Raw genomic sequence first — 26,268 nt, forward strand, 5'->3', positions numbered from 1 at the left:
TTTTAATGCTGCCTGTTTGAAATAACATTTATGTCATAATGCTTAAGTGTTTTTTCAAACTGAAGGTTCCAAGCCCTTTAAAAGCAGAGGAAAAGATTTTGTCCATTGTATATTACATCATCATTTTCCTTACAGGGGTGTTCGGATATTATTGACATAAGACAAATATTTCCCTTTCCAAGTGACGAATGTTGGTGAAAATTGACATATCACAACTGAAGAAACCCCAACAAAGTAATATAACATATTACGACAGTAAATAAACAAGTTGGTGATCGATATACCAGGCACAGGCATAAACTGGGATCTTTAAAAAAAGTTAACACATCTACTTACTTAGTGTAGGTATAACTACGGTTCATGATTAAAAAAATCAAATTAGGTTTGATTTAAGTGTGTCTTACTTCTGTGCAAGTTTCAATAGTGTTTGAGTTGAAAAATATAGAGATAGTACAAATATTTTTACCAAGCAATAGAAATCTGACGGCCAAGCAATTGCTATAACAAAAAACTGTACGATGGAAAGGTGTCAACAGATTCAGTTAAGTGGGCTCTCTTCACTGATCGTTTAACTAGAATAATAATAAAGGGGCTAAATATCAAATAAATTTTAAACACCAACTGATGTCAACAGATCTAAAATATGAACAGAGTGACTGTAAGAGATGTTTCACAGTAATTTGATTTTCGGGTTGAAATGGATTGATTTATGTTCACAAAAAAAAAGAGAAGGGGAAAAATATCCCAACGCTAGCTTCCAAAAAAACCCAACAACAAACAAAAAACAAATGTGAAAAAATGAACAATTCATGTTTTACGTTCGTTTGTAAGTGTTGAAATTGAGGAGCAATGAGTCGCGTTAAAATGATATTGCTTTAAAGAAAGAAAAATCAGACCTAGTTTATGGAGATTTTTAGGATAGCACAAAAAAGACCTTCCATTTGTTGCATAAAAAATATTGAAACATGCTCATAAATTATTATATACTACCTTTATATAGATTTGATTTTAATTTTAATTTGGCAAGTTTAAGTTCTTCTTTTAGATTGTCTTTAATAACTTCATTAATAATAAAACCCAATAAATTATTAACACATTATTACTATAAATTACCGTGAATAACAGTTTCCGTTTCGGCTTTCCAAATTACGGTGTTTTCGGTTATAATTTGATTCATATAAATATTCTTACATGTTTTACCATTATAGTCTGTTTCTTTTATTTTCAATATTTCCCTCTAATTTAAATGATAATAAAACCCAATAAATTATTTACACATCATTGCTACAAACTACCTTGAATAAAAGTTTCGGTTTCGGCTATCCAAATTACGATGTTTTCGGTTATAGTTCAATTCATATAAATATCCTTGCATGTTTTACCATTATAGTCTGTTTCTTTTAACTATATATTTTCACCTATACTCTGTTTCAGGTTACAATTCTTTACATTGAAATAGACAATGTCCATAAAAAGACTGCTTAAAGACATTCCTTTTAAGAAAATGATCCTTGTATTAAATTAATTCAAATTAAAGCATTTTAAACAAACATTTCCTGGTTTTTTGTTGTTATTTCAACAATATACACTGTTATAGTCTGTTTCAAAAAAATTATATTTTTGGAAACATAGTATTTCATTCATCATATTTTTGGTTTGTCCGGGCTTTCCCATTGGTTATTTCTTGGAAGCGCAGTTAGTGTGATTGAGTGGTAACCTTAGCGCAGTCGTTAGAGTGTTGGACTTGCGCCCAGGCGACCCGGGTTCCATCCCCGAGTGCCGATTATTTGTTCTTCCCTAATTTTCTTTTGTTTAACGATTTTACCTTTAAAATGATGGTTTTTATTGTTTTCCGTTTTATTTTTATCATAAATAAAAATAATAACAGCTTTTTTAGTACAAATATAGAGCTCGTTTTTGTCAGCAGTTCGCATCGCCGCCATCAAAGACATGCCGCCGAAGCGCCCCTGCAGTACGACCGCATTAGAGTTCACTGGGTCGCTTTGCCGGCATCAAAGAAATGCCGCCATCTCAATGACTGTATGCACACAACATTTATCAATGCACCAACGTTATTCTACATGACCTTAAAAGGAGGACTGATTAGTATTTGTTCACATATATAGATACACGCTTGCATGTATGCATGCGTTTATTGACATTCGTTGCTGATATACTGATTCCTTAAACACTATAAAAACCTAGAAAATCTCTCTCTCTCTCTCTCTCTCTCTCTCTCTCTCTCTCTCTCTCTCTCTCTCTCTCTAAAGTACTTGTACAGGTAACATGCAGTAAATTGGACAGAGGCTAAATGTACATTGGCGTCCAAAAAGTATACATGTATTTATTTCAAGTTACGGGATAATGTCTATGGATTCAAATAATTTGAAATTCATTGCTTAATGATTGTCTTCATACTGATTGGAAGTCAACGCTAAAATTAAAGATGGTGGACTTTTTCCTTTTTTTGTGCATGTCTATATACTGATACAAATCTGTTGCCTGTCTGGGATTAAGAAAAACCTCCAAAGTTTATACACGTAACTATACAAACGAACGGGTGACTGCGACAAGGTTTGAAAACTGACCAGCCGTTTATGAGTGTTTGAGCCTAAGATAAACAGATGTTAAAAATCAATAGTTACATCTTTCAAACAACGCTTATACATTGTTCTAACATATGTATATTGTTTAGAAATTGTGTAATTTGTGATATTTAGAATTTAATAGTCTACGTTTAATATAGAAGTCACCGACCGACCCCCCCCCCATTCATAAAATCATTTAGTTTTTCTGGCCCGATTTTCCTTGATCTTTGATCTTGGGCCTTTAACTTCAACTAATTACCATTCTAGATTACTGTACTAATTACCAGACCAATTCGTTCATTATTAACAGAGTTATGAAGTTTTTGGCATTTGAGTTTCAATTGTCGTGATTGACATGTACTGTAAAAAAAATCATAACTCCCAAGCCCTTCACTCAATCCTAATGAAAATTCGTGAAAATGAACCTCGGACACCATTCTTATTGTCTGCCAAATATGCAGCGGATTGAACAATCAAGTCGAAATTCCTGAGATTAAACGGCGCTTATTGCCTATACCGGAAAATTAAATTTACACAGTACACGCACCGACCCCCCCCCCCCCCCTCCTATTCAGAAAATCATTTAGTTTTTCTGGCCTGATTTTACTGGATCTTTCATCTTGAACCTTTATTTTCAACCTAGTTCAATTATAGATTACTGTACTACATGTAATGACCGAATCCGAGATCCACACCTCAAAATTCTATTTTCGATTTATTTACGACGAAAATCAAGCTCAGGTTTTTTCACCCCCCTCCCCTCCAGACACCCCTGCGAATGTTATTGTCATTCAAATTTTAGACCACGTGGTTTTTTATTTTACCCTTTCAGTTTCGCAGTAAAAATCGTACCTCGTGTATAAAGTCTATTTCACAGTACATGTATCTAGGTTCTTAATATAGGTAGTCAAATATAAAATCTAGAGGTTTATTGATTTTAAACTTTATCTTCATTAATTGGTGAATAAAATGTGTTCTAGAAATAAATGTGACTATACAAAAATTAGTTTTTGTTTGCTGTTGCAACAACTAACATGTTTAAAAGAGATCCCTCCTGAGGATTAATTTTTGATCCGCGCCTGACCTAGTAATAACATCAATAGTGAAACAGACTATACCATTTTATGCAGAATGTTCCTTGAAAATGGCTCGATATACTAAGTTTTAATGCAAAACAGACACCCACTATTTTTTTTTAAAACATGGTATTGCACACCACAAGCATCAAACATGGCTATGATTTTATTAAGCAACCCAATGGTTATATTTTCAACCACTCTACACGTGTTTGAACACGAACGATAACTCTGTTCTGAATATTATCGTTTAATATAAATAACTGCTAGATGGTAAAATAAGACATACATCTTGAAAGCTTTTCCTGTTTTAACATAAATCATAGTAGGATGTGATATGAAAAACGACCAGTACTTACGTATTTTGAGAATATTATCCGAGCACTTATACTTCCGCTCGAAATTTCACAGGAAGTGAACAAATATCGGTGAAGTCTCGTGAAGTTTCATTCGAGCACCTCTGGATTTATTACTTACTTAGCAACGATAAAGAAAACATTCCGAACACATTCGCAGGGGTGCAGACACAAACACGCATAAATATTTCAAATGACCTCGCACTGTTACCAAACCTGAATAGTCAGACATCTTACACGTTGTTTTTCATCTCATACAAAAACTCAGCTCTTCTCCCGGGCGGAAACGCCCCAAATTCAAAGACAAATTCGGGAATTATTTCGCGTCAGCCATGTTTTGAGACATCTGCAAAGGCTGTGTGTTCTAATCTCACCGGAGCCAAGATTTGTTCTTTCTCTCTATTTCTTTCTCTCCTTTTTATTTAATTTCTAACTAAAATATTCAACATAAAAGGGTTGTTGGACTAAAGTTCAAGTTGAAAAACACTCTTCAATTAAGATTCAGACAAAAACAGTCTTTTATTATTAGGGTCTTCCGTCTTCAGCGGAAGACCCTTCTATTCTAATTGTTATTAGGGTCTTCCGTTTACAAAGGAAGACCCTCTTTTTTTTCTTCGGTTTCTTTTTATTACAGGTTATTAGACGTGTTATTAGGTCAAAAGACCTCTTATTTAATATGAAATATATGGGGCTGGTCCTTCAAATTAGGGATCCAACGGGGTGTATAATCCTTCATCCATCGCTCTTTAAGATCACATCTGCATTTCCTGATATGTTTCGTTGATGAAGATAAAAGTCAAGGTCATTTCCTCTTCTAAAAATCGGACGGAAGACCTCTTCGTTGCTCGCAACGAGATCATGTCTAGTTATTATTAATTTTTTTTTCTGTCACGTTTTCTCAAAAACGCTTCAGCCGATTTTCATGAAAGTTTCAGATCTTATTTATGACAAAATTTGTAAGAAAATCACACGAGATTTTTTTGGTCGTCACTTCCGGTACCGAGATATTAAAGATTTTATGTTTTTGCTTGTTCACGATTTTTCTCTAAAAGTATTCCAGATAGGACTTTCAAATTTTCAGAGAAGGTAGAGAGTGAACGTCCGCAGTGCCCTTCGCATATCCGAACGTCCGCCGTCACTCCCGGTCGTCACCGGAAGGAAATGAAAAACCTTAATTTTTCAATGTTTTGGATTTGAATTTTTTTTTTTTAAATTTTTTCATTCGATAGAGACGCTCTGGAAACTTCTGAATATGAAATTCCTAGTTTGGGCGCTAGGCGCTCAGTTTAGACTCCCTATTTTACAGTATGATAGGGTCTACTCAGCGCCCTGGAGCCAGAAATCGGTGTTAATATTGCCCGTTTTGGGACCGGGGATCCCGGGGGGACACCCGTGCCCCCAAGAATCCGGTGTCACTTGGGTGTCATAAGTCCTAGTTTGGGCGCTAGGCGCCTGTATATGATTATTTTTTTCAATCGGGATCGGTAAATTCTGTTTATATAGTCGATAAATGTAAACAAATTTCGTTATTGCTGAGTAGCTTATTGCTGAGTAGCTTGACTTTGGTTGTTTGTATGCAGAAATTAAACTTACTTGAGTATGTGCAGGAATGGCACAAGAACGAGAGGTAGGGTGTTGTACGGCATTTCTGATCAAATCAGTTAGTTCTAATACCGTCCGTCTTGGAAAGCGGTACCTGGCAATCAACTCCTTGTCCGTAAACTTGTCCAGCGGGTCAATTCTGTCGCGGAACACTCTCTCTCTTCTCAAAGCCCGATCATTTTCGAAAAGGACGAAAAACGCAGCCATTTTATCTTTCAACAAATCTTACGACAAAAAATTAAACTTGCGTATATTTTTTTTTACACTTAATTAAGTGAGGGTATAAGCTCTCGTAAAGTTACGACAAATTTTACACGCAAGAATCTCGTAAGTTTTTTTGTGAAAAGGAGTAACATCTTAAATTTTCACTTACGATTAAAAATAAACTTAAGTTTTTTTGTGAAAAGGGCTATTGGATCGGATTTGATCGTCACTTAAATCGTTCATCTCTATTCTTTGCCTGTATACTCTCTCTTTTCTTCCAGCAAACAAATTACCAAACAACAACAAGTTCGCCATTTTGATTTTAATGCTTAGTTAAATATTTAATGTACCTATGTAACCTGAGTTAAATCTGTAAGTTAAATTAGATACTTAACTAAGCTTTAACAGCTTGTTAACTTTTGAGCAACCAGTTTAACTCGCCGTTTATTTTAACGTCACGTTAACGTCAAGTTAACGGCTAGTTAAATTTAACTGACGTTCGTGCAACCGAATCCAGTACTCTTCAAAGTTGTCCAAATGTTTTGTATTTGGCAGCATAAAGTAGATTTGATAAGTTATGGCTATTGATGCTCAGGTGAGCGATTTGGCTTATGTAATAAACTCACAAACTGAAAGCTTAAAATAACAATAAGGACATGGATCAGAGTGATAAAGTGAGAATCGTAGTATTCGGATATGACAAACATAAATTTATTGTATTTGATCAAATCTGCTTTAACGAGCATTTATCATGTTACCAACTGCATGTCATATATCAATTAATTTTGTTTTTATCTTCCAATATTAATAATTCACATTAAAAAAAGATACCTGTATGCCATTCAGCAATAGGAAAATTTCATGAACACTGCATTATGTATATTTTCTTGTAGATTGATGAACTAACAAGCCTTTTCGAGAAGTGGAAGAAGAAGAAATTTGAATTATGTTCTTATCTAAATAAAGAAGATTTTCCTAAGAAGATTATTGTCATTGTTTTCTGTTAATGTTAATTCTATATAAAGCAAATTAATTAGGACTTCAGTTTTCTTTTCAAAATATAACAGATTATATTCTCAAATTTAGATAAAAAGAGATCAAGATTTCAAGATTATTGAATTTAAAAGCTGCATAGTATTTTGTATGAAAATTGCATGATATTTGCATGATATTCGCATGAAACACGGTGAAACATAAGATATACATTTTCGCTTGAATATCGTGCGAAATTTTTATCATATGATATTCGCATGAAAATTATGTCAAAATCGCATTAAGTTTTCGCATGAAATTCACGCGTGGTACTTTTCGTCTCTTTCTCATGCGAAGAATTCGCATGAACTTCATGCGAATTTCATATGAGATTCATGCGAGCCACTTTTGCCTGTGTATGCGTTTAAAACATGAACAGGTTTCCGTTTTGCACACAAGTTTAATGCATCGTCTCAAATTGAATCTTGATTCTGCAAAAAAAAAAATTGTAGTTTGTAATATTATTGATGCGTTGACTAGGGCAGGCGCGCATCCGATTTTTTTTAAAGATAAAACTTTAAAATATGTGTTAAATTCTCTCTTTATCTCTTTCTCGTTTGTGTTTGTTATTCCTTTTCCTTTCTATTATTAATACAATTCTAATGTTCGATTCCAAATACCCCGAATCTAAGACATATACTTTAACCATTGGGACCTTTTTCCCGCAATTTTGACATCATATTTTTCAAATAAAAACATATGACCATCTATATTAGATAACAATAACATTCACAGAGAAGTACATAAAAATCGGTTATGTCTGAAAAATCATTATTAAGGAATGAAAAGAGTGAAATGGAGATATAAGCTTGCAGGCAAGAACACTCACTTACATATATGTGTAACATTATGCACGTGATACTGTATGATTTATGAACGACAACAGAGCTTTTCCTCGTTTATTTCAAAAACTTAAACAAAGGCATAACATTTTTCAGCATTGTTCACCTAACAATAAAATGATGACATTTTAAGCTCTGTATTTTTCATGAAACTCAACATCTGATTCACTTTGAAGCAGATTATTTAAACATTACAATAAACATTTTAAACAATTAAAAAAGGAAACACATATGTAGGTGCAATTGTTACTATGCCACTAAAATATGTATACACATACCCGTATGTAATAAGTATGCAAAGTTAAGATACATGTCAATTACACTGCTTTTATATAAAAGTCGCAAATAATTTAAACTTCTTGAACTATTTTTGACATCGTCCCTTTAACGCTTTAGTGACCTAGATTTTCCTGAACATCACTATTTCTATAAATAAAAATTTATTTAAACGGATTTCTTCAGAGATTTGATTTTTAAAACAAAGAAAAACACATAGAGTTGTAGGTAATAGACCTGTTAATCATTAGCTATTCAGGAGTAAAACCTACTCTTGACGCCGCGATGAAAACAAAACGCTTTCGTTGGGTTTCTATACGCAAAAATTATACCTCCTAATGATTATATGTTACCACTTGTAAGCATTCTTAATCAATATTTTTAACTTCAAATGATACCTGTTTGTATCGTTACATGACGCAATGAGGTTTGAAAGCAGCCTTCTTCGAAAAAGTGCAGGCAAAGGAAGCAACCAATAACAATATTCTTATAATAAAAAAAATAACTTAATCTCATATTAATGCTTGCTTAATGTTTCAACATTTAAGTCTGTAGTTAATGAAAATCCTAACTGATTAAATAAGCATTACCGAGCAGAGCAAGAGATTTTAAGTAAAAAGAAGGTTCACCATGGACGTGTGTAATCCTAAATTATAATTTGATAGCCATGTTTAGACCGTGGAGGGGTTGACAATCACATCAAGTTGTTACCGAATGTTTTCTATAGTCGAATATAAGTTGTAATCGATCTTGTATTATTATCACTAAACAACTGGAATATTTTCAAGAGGAACTATAAATAACCAAAGCGGCGCGTTGTTTTATAAGCCCCGATTTTACTATCAATATTGGGCGATTTCATTCATCTTGGTGTAACTTGTGTGTTTTACTGAATTACTGAATGTACATTAACCAATTTGACGTTTATATGATAGTTTTTTTTTTAAACTTTCGATGCAAAGTACATGTATTCAACATTTATTGTTTTTCACAAAACAAATGTAAAAAAAAATGATTTGACTTGAATCCCCATAGATCTATGGATGAGTTTATTCAAAGAATCGAATATATCATCCATTGGGTAAAAGGTAAAGCAGGATTCTGCGACAGAATGTCACATTCATAAATATAGTGGACAAGTCCTAAATTGGATAAATCATGTCAAAAGTTTTAAAATTCCTAGTATGAGAATTCTTTGGAGCATACATAATATATTCAGCTTTTTGGGAGAGAAAAAATCTTTCTTGAAAAACCTTTGCTTAGAAAAGATAAAAAGGCCTGGCGGCGGAGAGGATTCGAGCAGCGAAATCTGCGTTGGAATGTAAACAAATCGGAAACTCCGTCCTACCATCCACTTCCTGGCATCAGGACGCGCCTAAGGTTATGGAAGAAATTGTGATAGAAAAAGTGAAACAAATATCTGAAATGAAAAAGAAAATTACGCAAGTGTTTACAGATGAAAAAGTGTTTGCGCACTCAGTATATGACCAGTTTTGGGGAACTGGTCTAAACTCGACGCAAACCGTGCACACAAATCGGAAAGCGTGGCCAGGGCAAAATGTTATGGGCAAGCTGCTGCAACGTGTTGCAGAATCCTTTCATGCAAGCTCACAGCGTACAAGTTCCCGGAACAGGAAAACCACAGTTAACAACGCCAGCAAAGCCAACCAGAAAGACCTGGATGGGTATGTTAAAAAATCAAGTAAATCCAGCAAATAAACATGTAGACTATGGCTTGTATTAAGTTTTCATCTCTGAACTGTAGAGGGTTAAATACATGTAGTTATGATAAAAGGGTTATTCTATATGATTGGTTAAACAGTCAAAAATGTGATATAATTTTCTTACAAGAAACGCATTTTGTTGATAAAAAACAGAGTATTTATGATTTAAGATGGCATGGTTCTGCTGTTCATAATTTTTCTTAAGCTTCACATAGTAAAGGTGTGTCAATATTTTTTCACAAACATTTTGCCTTTAAAACTCTAAATTTACATAAATCTGCCGATAGTCGAATTTTATTAATGAATATTGAACATGACAACAATATTATTACTTTTGTAAATGTATACGCCCCAAACTTAGAAAATCTAAGAATTTACTTCTTTAAAAAGGTTGCTAAATGGATATCACTATATGCAATGAATGAAGAAAATTTAACATTGTTGGTGACTTTAACTGTAGCGTACAAAATGAAAAAGATAAAAGTGGGAAAATAGTCAGGGAAATAATACAGAGATTTGATTTATATGATATGTGGTCGGAATTAAAATCCGACAAAAAAGGTCTAACGTGGTGTGATGGCAATGGGACACCAAAAAGTCGAATAGATTATGTAATAGCGAGCGAACACTTTTGTTATACTCCAGAGAACATATTTTTACGCAAAGCTCCCGATGTGAATGATTGCAGACTGAGTGATCACCTGTCAATAGTTTTTAAGTTTAGAATATCGGGTAACACAAGAGGAAAAGGCTTTTGGAAATTAAATGTATCTGTTTTACACGATGCAAATTATGTTAAAACAATGAATGACTTTTTAAACAACCTTCCAGATGAAATAGAAAATGAGATCAATCCGCATATCAAATGGGATTTAATTAAGATACAGATAAGAAATTTAAGTATAAATTTTTGTAAACAAAAAGGTAAAACAATAAGAAATAAAATTCAATCGATTGAAAAGGAAATTGAAAAAATTGAAAGTTCTGATTATGCACAAATTAATGTCAAAAAGAAGAGAGAATTAGAAAACGAGTTAGACGAATTATACAAACATAAAGCGAAAGGCGCACAGATCAGATCGAGAGCAAAGTGGATCGATGAAGGGGAAAGAAATACGTCCTACTTTCTTAGGCTTGAAAATAAACACCAATCTCATAATGTAATCAATAAGGTAGATAATAATGGACATATATACACTAAAACGGATTAAATCTTGAAACAACTTTACATATTTTATGATGATCTCTATTCGAGCAGACGCGTCCCAGATGCGCATATTGAAAACTACTTAAGTGAAATAAATCCTGAAAACAAAATATCAGATAAAGAAAAAGAAATAATTGAAATTTTTCCCACTTTAAAAGAATGTGCCGAGGCAGTTTACAATATGAAACAAAATAAATCTCCAGGCAATGACGGTATACCAGTAGAATTTTATAAAATGTTTTGGAAACACTTAAAAACATATTTTTACAATGCTCTGAAGCATTCTTTCGAAGAATGTGAACTTTCCACAACACAAAAATGCTCAATTTTATCACTTATATATAAAAAGGGTTCTCTAGAAAAAATAGAAAACTACAGACCGATCAGTTTAACTAATATAGATTACAAGATCATAGCTTGTGTCTTTGCTAAAAGACTACAAAAAGTAATGGATAATACAATAAATGAAAACCAAACAGGGTATATCAAAGGTAGATTTATAGGTAATAATTCTAGACTTATATTAGATATTCTAGAGTACTGTGAAAATAATAACAAAGATGGCATATTACTTTTCGCTGATTTTCAAAAAGCCTTCGATTCGGTTGAATGGAAATTCCTATTTAAAACACTACAAAAATTCAATTTCGGGCCGAACTTTATAAAATGGATACAAATACTTTATAAAAGCCCATGTTTTTATGTAAAAAATAATAGCTGGCTGTCACGGAAATGTAGAATGGAACGTGGAATAAGACAGGGTTGTCCAGTATCAGCCTTATTATTTTTATTCGTAATGGAAATATTGAATCTAAAAATACAGAATTGTGGAGATATAAAAGGGTTCAAAATTAGTTCGTTAGAAAAAGAAATTAAATGTATACAACATGCTGATGATAGTACATTTACATTGGAAGATCAATTTTCATTGGAAAATGCGCTAAACATTTTTAAAAAATTTGGCAAAATGTCGGGCACAAATTTAAATATGACTAAAACGGAATGCATCATTTTAGGACCTCTTAGAGAAAGATTAGATCGCCAAACACACGTATATCAAGTAAGAATAAATAAAGATACTTTAAAATGCTTAGGTATATATGTTGGACTAAACAAAAATATATGTAACGAAAAAAATTGGATATGTAAATTAAAGGAATTTGAAAAGATACTGGATTCGTGGAGATGTCGAAAGCTTACTATCTTCGGTAAATGTCAAATTGTAAACTCGATTATTCTATCAAAAATCATTTTCACTGCAACGGTTTTAGAAAATCCGGGAAATGATTACTTTAAAAAATTAAATAAACTAATGTTTTCTTTTTTATGGGGCAATCGTGAACGCATCAAAAGGCACACATTAATTCGCGAGATAAAAGAGGGGGGTATAGGAATAATTGACCCAGAAATCAAAATTAAAGCTACTAAAGCAGCTTGGATTTCAAAACTTACACAAAATAAGAGTAATTTAAGTAAATTTTTAAATGCATGTTTAGCAAATCATAAGATGAAAATCGAATATATTCTAGAATCAAATGTAACAAACACTTCTGATTTTAATTGTCTGAAAGGACTTCCACAATTCTACAAAGAGGTATTTACTGCATTTAATGAATGCAAAACTCCAAAAAGCATTGATACTGTAGAAGAAATATTACGGCAGAATATTTGGTTTAACGTAAACTTTAAATACAAGGGAACAGTTTTATATTTTCAGAACTGGTTCGAAAGCGGCTTTCATTATGTGAAAGACCTTGTGAATGATAATGGTTTTGAATCGCTCAATGAAATAGCTACTATATTAAAATCGAAAAGAAATTATCTTTGTGAATATCTAACACTAAAAAACGTTTTTCACTCTAAAATACATAATGATACAAGCAGGAGGAGATATATAAATATCAAAAATGAATTTCATTTTAAATTACAAGGAGAAATAAAAGATATCGGTAAAACGAAATCTGGCTTCTTCTATAAAATACTACTTGATGACAAATCCAAAAAACCTATCATGGAGAGTAAATGGAAAAATGAATTTAGCGACATAAACTCATTGTGTTGGCGAAAAATATATGATGAAAAAATTGTAAAAATTAATGATAAAAGCATTGCTGAATTTAATTTTAAATTATTGCACAATCTGTTGCCAAATAATCTATACCTTAGCAAATGGAATAAAAATATTGATAAGTTTTGTACGTATTGTCGAGAAATTGAAAATACAAAACATATGGTTTTCGACTGTATACTTGTAAAAAACATCTGGAAAAAGGTTTCTGCTATACTTAAAATTAATATTGCTTGGAAACATCTTGTTTTGGGTTTCATTTATAATGGAAACCAAAGCAATGTAGTTTTAAACAATGTAATATCCTTCATTGCATGTAAAATTTTTAAATACAAAATGAAATGTAAATTGATAGAAGACAATGTCACAAATGAAGGCCTAATCTTATTTTTAAGGTCATCGCTTGCAAGCTTTTTCCTTGTAAATCAGCAAGCACAAACTGTCAATTTTGATTACTGTATACTTAGAACTCTTTAGAAATGCTGTAAATTGTAAAATATGAAATAGTAATAACAATAATGTTGTATTATTAGTAATAGAATATAATGAACTAGAGGGCGACCTGGCTCTCGTACTTTTATGCGGTATAGGACAAAAAGAACTGTGACTGTAGAAGCAAGTCCTACCGCATAGTACCGCATTTTATATTCTCTATATTCACAATTGTCAATTCCTATTACATGTTTATTCGTAAATTGTATTTAAATTATGACTTAGAATTGTTTTCATATATATATATATATATATATATATATATATATATATATATATATATATATATATATATATATATATATATATATATATATATAGTGTTTTTTTCGATAAATCTTTACATAAGGAAAAAAAATGATAAATTCGCACTATTAAGTTAGATATGTGTATGATCTACTATGATTGTAATTATATTACTTCACTTTATTAACTTTACTTTGTAAAAATATAAATGTATAAGGTATCCTCATTTTTTTTTGCTACATAGTTACCAATCCAGGGGGCTCCTGGCACCCCAGGTACGGTATACAAAGAGGGCCTCTGTGGAGGTATTACCTCAAGCAATTTGTATGTAATTTCAAATAAAATCATTATTAAAAAAAAAAAAAAAAAAAAAAAAAAAGGCCTGACTTTGTCATTTTGATTTTATACAATTTAAACCTCAACTGTTTTTGTTGCGACTTTTAATACGTTTTTCCGTACTATCATGTGATAAATTATTAATTTAAAAAAAATTAAATGCACTTTAATCAAAGAAAAAAGCATAATTTTAATTTTAAGTCTGCATGTGTCATTTATATGAACAGCATAAAGTGAATTCAATTTTATTTCCAATAAAACTATTAGTAGATGATAGCCCCGCGCAAGCGCGGGAATTAACACTTTTCACATTATTATAAAATAATACTTAATTGCTTAAGGTTGAGCCATTATTTTTTGTTCATTTTGTATATACTTTGTCCGATTTTTTCCTTATCTTAATATTCTTAAAAATTGAAATAAAAACAAACTGCATTGTTGGATATTTAAAGGAGCGGGCGGGGATGAACAATCTAAACTGAAATGGAAAATATGTATATGTACGTTGCCTTTATTCTGTTTGTTGCCACTGGCTGAAAAAAATAAACTTTTTTTAATTATTGTACATGTATTTATTTCAAACCAGGAAATGGGTGTCTCTCTGAATTTGGTTCTTTAGGTCAATGTTTAATGTAATTTCTATTACTGCCCCAAATAAGAGTTTCAGACAAAAGACTATTTTGAAAAGCAATCTAAAGGAGGGGGGGGGGGTGGCATTCCCTTTAAACTCTCCCGTTTTATGCATACATCAATTAACCATATAGACGTAGAATTCGATAATCTGTTCATTAATCATTAATGACTTCCATTAAAGCGTTTTGAGTTGTTAACCACTTTACTCTCATTTTTTGCTAGTTTTGAGTTGTTCATCAAAAATGGAAGTCGATTTTTTGGTTAATATCACAATCATACCTAATCAGTCAAAATCCAGTTATACCTAACGGACATCATCACACATGTGTCATGAGGTTTCGGCATTTAGTAGTTTATTTGCAAAATGCCTTAATTCGTTCAGAGAAAATCGGTTTTGTTCGGACAAATTAAGGGGAATCAGAATTTGTTCGATGAGAGAGAGAGAAAGAGAGAGAGAGTGAGAGAGAGAGAGAGAGTGATGTCAATTTATGATAAGCATATTTGAAAACTTGAGACCAAGGGCGGATCCAGTCAATTTTTACGGACTGGTGGTCTGAAAGAAATGTTGTTTGCCTGCAAGGTCCGAATCCAATCCTTTTTCTTCCTCTTTCCCGCGATTGGAGATGTTACGCTTGACAAAGCAGGATTTTTCTCTTGTAACTATAAAAATATTCGCGCTATGCCGGACAAATAATATCATCCCCAACGTTTACATGTACCGAAATGCATAATTGTGATAGGTTTTGAGCTTTTATTCCGGTAGCAAACTATGTAAGATATTGTTTCAATAATTAGGGTTGTCAGAAGGTATTACATATTTTATCCAAAAGAGAGGAGGGGTTGGGGGGGGGGGGGTTGAAACAGATTTAAGTTGATAGTCTACGGTGGCAAATTATTCTTATTTTTCTCTGGACATCCGTATGCATGCATAAGCAATGTAACGTAAAACCATATTACTTGAATGTTTTCCTGTATTTTTCAATAGAGCTCTTCTTTTAAAAGAAATACGTATAGCCTAAAAATGGCCACATTCAAATTTAAATGATAGAATAAATTTTGATTTTTGTCTTAACTAAATTATAGTTTGTAAATAAACAAATGATTTTTTTTTAAAATGAGGCAAATCTGATGATTAATCTGTTGATCCCTTAGCCTCCTTAGAAATATCATTTTTATAAACAAATATGTTATTGGTCTAAAGAAAAAGCTAATTAGTCCAAAATAGTTATTTCGTCCACACCAATAAGTAATTAGTTTGAACAGATCCTAATTCGTTTAAATATGTAACTTATTCGTCTAAACAAATCGTGATTCGTTCGAACAAACAATTTATACGTCCGACAAATAACATATTTGTACGACGTATAAGCATTTGCCGAACAAATCCTAATTTTGTCCGAACAAATAGCTAATTTGTTCGAACAAATCGTAATTTGTCCGACAACGTTGCATTATCGATTAGGCATAACAAATCAAAATGTGTCCCTTAAGGGGCTTTATATTATAAATCAAATCGTATGAGATCAAACAAAAACATATATGACTGGGAAGTTTTATTTGCTTGTCCAACTCGTTGACATAATTATATTTGCTCGACAAGCTATGCCAATGTCTACCCATTTTAACTCGTTTGATAGAGCAAACTATTAAATATAAAATCACACAATATAGATACTGTAAATTCCTAATTAAACGCGAGGAATTAATATCCGAGTAAAATCGCGATAAGCATCCTTCGCGGAATTCAAAATCTCGCCATTATTTTCTGAGGGTTGAAACTATCAAGAAATAAGGAGAAAAGTTCGGCGTTTGCGATTTTATGTCCTCGATTTGATACAGACCAGCGGAATCGCGGAATTAAGTACTCGTATAAAATAAGGAATTTACAGTATCCTCCATAAAGTATTACATGTACTTTGACAGTCTAACAGTCTGTTTCAATGTAACATGTTCATACGGTTGTTTGCCGGTGGAAACGTACAAATGTATATATTAGTTTATCTACACACAATATTTGATTTTCTTCACTTTACCTGTGAAATATTCAGCTACAAACAGGTTGTCGCTTGTGTCAACACATAAACCAAAGGGATGGTGTAGATCACAGTTGTCAATGTAGCGGAGAAACTGTCCGTCCTGATTCAGGATGTGGCTACGGTTGTTGTTTTGGTCTGCTGTCAAGATCCGACTTTGGCTGTCTGTTGAGATGCAGACTGGATCAAATGACCTCTTTTTAGCAGAGGAAGGACCAGTGTAGGTAAAGCGGAGTTTCCTGGCCTGATTGACCACTACCACTGCACGGGCTCTATTATCTGACACACAGATATCTTGGTTCCTGTTCTCGTTGATGTATTTAATGTCACAACCAGGTGAATAGAGAGGTTGTTCTTTTTCATTGTACTGAATATTTTGTTTCTCTGTAGAGCCAGAGTAACGCACAACTTTTGTTTGTTTTTTATCATCACACTCCATAATAACCAGGAGGTCATCAGAGGAGGTACAACAGACACCAAGAGGTCTCCACCCCTGCAGTCTGATCACTGTCTGTGTTTGTGTATTCTTCACTATGTTCACAGTTCTATCATTGTCATCAGTATAAACTAGATCTCCACTCCTTGCCACTGCTATGTCCCATGGTTCGTTCCCTGACTTCGTTTGGATTGACTCAACTAGTCCCCCTTGCAGGTTGTAAAGACTCATTATACTGGCATCATAACCACACATCCAGATTTCTGCATCATTTGCACAGGAAATACTGCATAATCCAGACGGATATTCATACGCAGTTTCCATTTGTGTAATGATTCGTGGCACACAAATAAGCTGTCGGTCAAAAGGAGAGGGCTCAACATCAGAAGAATCCATTGTGAAGCCATGTTCTTCTGTTTTTAAAGTCAACGTTGATACAAACCCAAACTCTTTACAAAGCTGTTCTTTGTTGATGCTCTGAGAGATAACATTTGGTAAGGAAACACTGAGTTTAGGAGGCAGTCTTCTGAATTCAGCATTCCTTGATTTGTAGGCAGACACAAAGCTGATATCATTTGAATCCAGTAACTGTTTCAGATCAGCAATGCTCTGTGTGATTTCAGATGTGGTGTGTGTGATTTCACTTTCTTGTTTGCTTAGAACATCAAAATATTTTGATTCCATTTCATGAAGATCCGATTTCAGTTTCTGCATTATGATATCTATTTCTCTGTGCAATTCTTCTCCATGTTCGTGGATTGCTCTTGTCAATGTCTTGCAGTTTTCATTTAGACTAGCTTTTTGCATTGAAATGTTGGATACAATCTCTTGATATTTAGGATATATATTTTTTTCAAAATCTTGTAAATCTTTTTGCAAGAAATGTGTTTTGTTTTGTAAACTTTCTAATATATCCACAACGTCATGAGTTTGGTGTTCCTCACAGGAAACACAGAGTTCACAAATAGAAATGTTGCATTGTTCACAGTAATGGTCACATATTTTTGTCGAATGTTTTTGACATTTAGGAAAAGATCCTCGATATTTAAATGACACGACTTTGTGTTCATTGGATTTATCAGATAGATGTTTTCCTTTACAGTCATCACACAGATGTATGTTACAAATGACACTGTGTAGAGGGGGGACAGGGGTCTCACAGAGATGACACCGTACCACATCTTGGAGGCTGTACTCAGGGTTCATGGTCAAACGACCTCTTCACAACTGAGGAAAACTCTAAAATTGCAAGAACTGAATTTCTATTTTAACTCCAACAAACCTTCAATGCAACTTCTACTAAACTTAGTCTAAACTTTAAAAAACGATTTAAAAATAATTGATTACCCTTTACGTGTATAAACATGTACTTATTAAATGGTGATTAATAAAACAAAATAAGATTGAAATAAAAGATAAAAAAAAACCTAATAAGATTAGTCAACAAATATCTTTGCTCATTTATAATAAGGTAGTATGTTTGCCAAGTTTTTAAAGAGAAATTATAACTATTTTAGATTTATACTTCACAAACTTGATTGATAAAATTTCTACGCCCTTCTATAACATAATTTCATTAATCAGTTACTGGCATGCGTTTACAATCTTTTTCAAGGATAGACGTTTTAATATTTTAACTCTATGTAATCTAAATTTAACACTTTTTTCATTCATTTTTTTTTTGTCATGTAAAATAACTGTTTTAATATATATGAGTACAAACCCTAATCCAACATGGCGAGTCAAGGTTATTACACTTTTTTTCTGGTCCTTATGAAGGCTGTCTTGTCGTTCCATCGTATAAGTACGTATAAGAGGATTTTGAGTTTCCTTCAAAGATTTTTGTCATTCCATCTAGTTAATTCGTAGTTATCTTCCAACCATAGTTTTTTATCTAAATCAGAACAAGTTGTGTACACTTAATAATGCATATCACTAAATCATTCTACCCTTTTTTGATCAAACATGCATTAACGTCGTGCTATTTCATATTCAAAATGTTATATTCAATTTTTTAACAGTTCAATACAAACATGAGTGGTTCTTTAGGATTGGAATGAAATTTAAATATCTGATACAAAGAATTGCGCGAAAGGGCTTGTACTAAACGCTCTTTAACTACACTAGTAAAACACGATGTATATCCTTCTCTTTCTCCTGGTGGTTTAAAAATGTTTAAAACATGATTTCATAAATGTCCATACTCTCTTTCAAATATACAATATTTTTAACAGAAATACTGAATACTTTGTTTCTCTGTGGAGCCAGAGTGACGCTCAGCTTTTTTGTTTGTTTTATCAGCATTTTCCGTGATAACAAGGAGGTCTCCCGACTAGATCCCCAGGCATGGGTGTTAAGGAAGCATATGGGCATTTAGCGTCTTATTTTGATTGCTATATTCAAAATCGTGAAATGTAATAAGTATTTTGAATAAGGTCAAAAACTTAGTATTATCCTTTAAAATAGATGTAAGTGCAATAAAATTGGGTAGTTCATTACTGCCACATTGGTGGATTATCACGTGACAATTATAAATAACTTACGTATATTCCTTAACATAAAATGGGGTACAAAAACACTACCCCGTGGTTTCCAAAATAAAATAAACATATTAAGTGAAGGCATAACATCTCAGTTTAATCAAAACCGCTGCTAGAATTCTATGTTCTTCTTAATTGAATAGTTATTCATCTGGCTCTCGTCAAACCTTCCCAACTTTTATAAAGTTTGCACGGAAAACAGTATGTTGCATTCAAACCACTGACAACATGGGATTCTAGCAGCATTTTTCTAAGCATTGATCAAACAATCAATGTGTGTAAAAATTGAAGCTCAATATATACGGTGCAGTGTTGATCTAGTCGGATTTTTATATCGTAACGTGCGAGTACCCATTATTGCCGAACGTTACACATTTTTCATATATCACTCTCTTAATATAAGCTGTCATATTAAAATTTCTATGCAAATTTCTGCACTGTTCATTCATATAACTTGAGTAGATTTTTTGTTATTTCAAAGCCATCTAAAACGACTTACTTTAGACAAAAAATAAACCCTGTCCATGACCTTCGATAAACAGGAAGTCGAGTACCCATTATTGCCGCTTATATCTTTTCGTCATTATTCAGTAATTAGCGGCAAATAAGCCAAAACTTTTAAAGAATCTCACAATGTCAGACAAATAAAAGATTTTAAAATAAAGAATTTATTTCATACAGTTTTAAGGAATTTTACGTAATATTTTTTTTCAATGTCTCTGCGACCGCATGCTCAGAAAATAACAACAAACAGGGAACATGTGCTATACAGGACTTGCGAAATGTGGATCGCTGCAGGCGCCGTCCCGGTATGACAATGAATGTCTAACCATTTGCAAGGTTCTGACAAACACTGGTATACCAACAGTCACAATTTTCACGCGAAATACAGCTGTTAAAAAAGTTTTTTCCGCCGTACTGATTGTTGCATGGGGCACCTTGCTGGGACAGAAGGAATACAATGTGGTGTCAACTAAAACATTGACTTTAGCAGTAATGGTAAGTGGTAGATCAGTCAATATCATTTGGATACTTTGATAAACAGATATTTCATTGGAATTGATATTTTTGATAATGTGCCACCCCCCCCCCCTCCATCTACACGAATATCACAGAGCAATAGAAATACTAAAATGCATTTATAATTTTCATGGAGAAGACGGATGCAAAGTTAAACATTGGTTTAGATGTAAATCACTTTATTATGCTACCAATCCTACATTTGAGAAGAACTAGTACCCTGAATCAGGAGAACCCATGCATGTACTTAGAATAAGTGTTAAGGTCAAGATTTAGTAAATGATTCCAATGTGTCTTTTTGGTGCTAGAACCATTATGACGTCATAATTGATTTGAAGAATATTTTCCCGTATTTTACGGCTTTAAAGGAATTATGTATAAAATTAAACAATTTCCTGACATTCTATGTTAAATCATGGGAAAACTAATCCCGATACCTACATTCAATTTGACATCGTTTTAAAGAAGAGGTCAAGAGCTTGTTTAATTCCGTTTTGGGGGGGACTGTAGGCCTTCTAGATATATTTTTTTAGTCAAAAATGGACAAAACTCCGAAATTTGTTTTTCAGTTCCTTCATATTTCATTGAAAATGACAGTTTAAAACATGATTTTTCATTGTGTTTACCAAAAATTTTAGCCCCGGTACACCCTATCAAACAAAGCTATTGTTATGAAGCATCATTGAAAGAATTTATATCTTAAATTTTATGAACCTGTAGGCACCATTCATTAACTAGATCTTGACCTTAAGTGTCCTTTAACAGAAGTCATATTGGGTATGCATTCCTTTAGAGAATCAATACCCTGGAAACATTGTGCCAAATGTTTTATTGAACTTGACCGAGAAAAGAAATCTAGCATGCCGTAATGCCATATGTAAAGCTAAGTCAAAAGTTCATATAATATGAATCAAAAAATCCTAACCACAGGTCCTGAGATCAAATATAGCAGGGGGTTTTGTTTTTATGGAAAGCAATACATTTTTAAAAAGTTGATTTTTCCGTAAAATTGAACACCTCTTCCATCATTTTGAGGTCAAATGAATGCTTAAGATCAATTCTATGTAAAAATCAATGATTTATAAAAGGGTCTGGCCACGCATAGTCACCAATTTTCCTTATATTTCATACAGGGACACACCTAGGTGTAAAACGCAAAAAACCACTATAGGTTGGTTGCTAGGGGTAACCGTTGCCATGGTAATCGAGGCTAAAGATGGGAAAATAGCAAAATATACCTACTTTGAAGCCATATTAGCCCTAATGTAAACTATCAAAGACATAAAACAGCCTTTTTCCTATTTTCAATTATTTAATTATATAAGAAAATTGATGGAGAAACCAATACTTTTAAAATATTACCATGGAAACAGTTACAAATTTTTGAAATCAGTTTTCTGCGGTTTTTTAATAAGCCCAAATGGGAAACTGTTAAATTTTTACATCCATATAAATGTCAATGCAATATATATTTTATCATGAAAATTGACATCCGTTGCTATGGCAACAAGGCCAAATATTAAAAAAAACTGAGAAATTTAAGATTATTTTGATATGCTTTCATTCCTGATTTTAGAATTTTTTTGCAATTGTTTTAGTTGGAACAGGTAAAAATATATCTAAATTTTCATTATACACCACAAAAACCTTATGCAACAGAGAAGTGTTGTTGCTATGGAAAATTTAGTTGCGTAAAAAATCACACAGAAATTCTTACTTTTTGAAAAGTCCATAGCAACGGCAGTAATTTTTAGAAAATTACAGATTTTTTTCAAGTGTCATTAAAGTTGAGGACATACTTTATTTTTTCACACCATTTGACTTTATATATTTATTCATTATATCTGAATAATATCCATTTAAAAATGCCTTAAAATATTATAATATTCCTTATTCTTAAGCTTGTTACCATAGCAACGGTTCTCAATTTTCATATTTAAATTTTTAATTGCACAATCATAATAGTATTTACGAAAAAATCCAAGATTTGCACTTTTTATTCAAACTAGACGAAGAAAACATATTTTAAAATTTCTGTTAAGTAACCATGGAAACGCTCTAAAAATATGCGTTTCTCCATGAATTTTTTTGTTTCATTTGAAAAATGACAACTATTTTTAATAATACATTCTATCCTGGAAACCCCAAGTTCTGCACATTACTCACAATATGTTCTCAAATAAGCATTAAAATGCAATATTTACATCTTTACCCTCGGTTACCATGGCAACGGGACCACATAGCAACAAACAAATGGTGTAAGGCTTTATTACTCACCAAAGTCTATCAAATTATCAAGTATGAAGAAAATCCGTGACTATGCGTGGCCACCGAATTTTGTTTCTTACATAGAATTGATCTTAAATTTCATATCTTGAAGAAATATAAAAATCGGACTTGTATTACAAACTTTTTTGGGAGTGTGGTGTTCTTCTGTGAATATTATTTAATAGAAGTATTATCATGAATGTTTTGGTCAAATATTATTTCAAGGAGGTAAATATACTTTGAATTTAGACCTCAACACAACATGCCCCTGTCAACAAAGTGGATTACGCACGGATATGGATGGATACGTTTTCATAGGCTTACCTTTTTTATGGTCAGTTCCGAAATGTTTAGCGTATTTTTTTCTTTCTTCTCAATTTTAAGTGTTTTTAAAAAATCGTGTCAATCAATAATCATGGTTCTTAATTCAACAAAAACGAATAAATAGCGGAATTTTCGTTATTTTTAAGCGATCGGCAATAATTGGTACTCGGCAATAATGGGTACTCGCACGTTAAACAACGACAGAGGAAAGCCTGGCCGAGAAATAAAATCAAATTTACAAGCCTTTTAACGAATAATTCATATAACTAACATCTCTTCCCGTATTCTTATGTTTAATTCTCAATATATCACATCACAATACTTTATTAGAGTTCTTAGATTAGTTATATTTTAAATATGTTTACAATGCTTTCCGCTCAAATTCACATGACATCAACCTTTAATCCTGACGTCATCAATGTGTTAATCTACGTACATGTATAACAAACTAATTTCTGAAAAAAAATTGTCTTCAGTATTTTTTATTTGTTTTTGGTCTACGTTTCGTTGTTAGATATTTGAATATGTACATAATAACTAAGATTTGTGATTTCACGGAATTACATGCAACTCAGATTCCATATGCTTCCTTAACACCTCCGCGCACTCTTTGTTACAGCGCTGTCCCGTGGGTCGTTTCCTGACTTGGTTTTGAGTGATGTTTTTAGTTCCCCTACATGTTGTAGAGACTCATTATATTTCCATTATAACCACATACCGATATTTCTTAATCATTCACACAAGAAACACTGCATAACTCAGACAAGTATCCATACTCAGTGTTTATATGAGCGATTTCTCTGGAGTAAAGGACTAAACACGAGGAGAATTGGTTGTGTAGTCATGTTCGTCTGTTTTTATAGACAACGTTGATACACAACCAAACGCTGTAAAGCTGTTTTTGTTGATCTTCTGAGAAGTAAAACTTGGTAGAATAACTGAGTTTAGGAGGAAGTCGTCTGAATTCAGCATTTCTGGATTTGTTGGCAGAGACAACGATAATATCGTTTGATTCCAGGAATTGCTTTAGATCAGAAATACTCTGTGTGATTTCAGAAATGATTAATACTAGTATTTCAACTATCTATTGTTCTAGAACATCCAGGTATTTAAACCCATGTCACCAAGATCTGATTTCTTTTTCTGTATAATATTATTTTTTTCTGAACAAATCTTCTTGTTTTTCGATTGTTGTTGTCAATTTCGTGCAGTTTTAATTTATATTAGCTATATCAATTGAATTGTTGGATACACCCTCTTGATATTTAGGATAAGTTAATTTGTCAAAATCGTGTAAATCTTTTTGTAAGACATGTTTTGTTTGTAATTTTTGTAAGACATGTTTTGTTTGTAATTTTTCAAAATGTCCACTACATTATGCACTTGGTGTTCCTTAGAGGAAACAGAAAGCATACACAAAGCAATACTGCATTGTTCGAAATATTGACAAATATTTGTTGAATGATTTTAACAATTAGGAAACGATCCTCGATATTTGAATGGCATAACTTTGTGTTCCATGGAATAATCAGCCTTCACACAGATGTATATTACAAATAACACAATGTAAAGAGGCTGCTGGGGTATCACAGAGATTACACCATACCACATCCTGGAGGCTTTCTTCACAACTGTGGATAATTCTGAAATTAAGAGAACAAGATCTATGTGTGTAACTTTTGTAAATGATGTGGTAACTAGATAACCAGTGGGGAATTGAAATGGTATTTTTGCCGCTTTGAGTATGCCGAAGGAGTAGATGCACTCGCTTTGCTTTTCGATAATTAATCTAATAACAGCTTATTTTAAACTCATCGTTAATAAATTTGAACATGTTACCTTGCAATGTACAGGCCTATATGTTCTTTTTAATTATTCCTGGAATTCGAACAGCCAGCCTCGCCGTGATCTCTGATCTCAAGCTAAATTGTCTAATTAGCGAATTAAATATTGTGTGTTAATATTTTTGTAGGTTAAGCATTTGATTTTTTTATGTTTTTTAAGTTGTATTCTATTTGCTGACAATTAAACAGATACAACTTAATATTTTTTGGACAGTGTTTATTTTTGAAATTCCCGTTATATGTAAATAATTTTAAATCAGAATAATAGAGAGAAAAATAGTTCTGGATAATTTTTTTTGATGCAGGTATCAAAGAAATTTTTCGACCAATCAGAAGGAACAATATCTTATCAAACTAGTAATTATTGAATTATAAAATTATCACGTTCTTCTCTTATATAATTTCATTAGTTTACTACTGACATGTAATTACAATCTTTTTTGAAGATATATGTTTTTCAAAATGTTTAACAGGATGTAACCTGAAGTTTCCACTTTCATTGTTCATCTGGTATCGTGTAAAATAACCGTTCTAAGATATACGACAACGAATCCTAATCGAGCAAGGCGAGTCAAGGTTATTACAATTCTCTTTGGGTTGGATGAGGCTGTCTTATGGATCCTGCAGACGAGAAAATATTTCAAGATTTGGAATTTCCTTTAAACTTCGTTCATTATCTACTTTAGAACACGTCGTCTATTCATAAGAATGCATATCAATAGATCACGGGGCCGTCAGTTATTCATCACTCAACCCTTTTGAAATCAAACATACATTAGCAATGTGCTACTTTATATTTGAATTTTATTTTCAATTTCCTGACAGTACAAAACAAACATTAGAAATTCTTTAGGATTCAAAAGAAATTTAAATATCTGATATAAAAAAAATGCATAAAGGGTTTGTACTCAACGCTCTGAAACTACCTCTATTAATCGATATCTGTATCTTTCTTGTTTCCTGGATGAATATTTCATAAACAGTCCATACTTTCATCCTGATACGTGCACAATTAACAGTGACTATAGTTAGTAAGCTAAGAAGATCCTTATTTCAATTAATTTTGATTAGTTCTTGTATAATTTGTTGTAATTTAAAATCCATTTTGTACCATGTTCAAG

General features: G+C 32.5%; 1 protein-coding gene across 1 annotated transcript; it reads right to left on the reverse strand.

Moving 5' to 3' along the window:
- Positions 1-16,201: 16,201 nt before the first annotated feature.
- On the reverse strand, positions 16,202-18,357 carry LOC128181038 (uncharacterized). The gene has a single exon (XM_052849295.1). The coding sequence runs from the start codon at positions 18,355-18,357 to the stop codon at positions 16,684-16,686; it is 1,674 nt and encodes a 557-aa protein (XP_052705255.1). The 3' UTR covers positions 16,202-16,683.
- Positions 18,358-26,268: the final 7,911 nt, after the last annotated feature.

Source organism: Crassostrea angulata, chromosome 4 (assembly GCF_025612915.1).
Source record: "Crassostrea angulata isolate pt1a10 chromosome 4, ASM2561291v2, whole genome shotgun sequence".
In the NCBI taxonomy this organism is placed as follows: domain Eukaryota; kingdom Metazoa; phylum Mollusca; class Bivalvia; order Ostreida; family Ostreidae; genus Magallana; species Magallana angulata.

Bases quoted from the DNA above. Each gene is read 5' to 3' on its own strand.
- LOC128181038 (XM_052849295.1), bottom strand. From the start codon at position 18,357: ATGAACCCTGAGTACAGCCTCCAAGATGTGGTACGGTGTCATCTCTGT.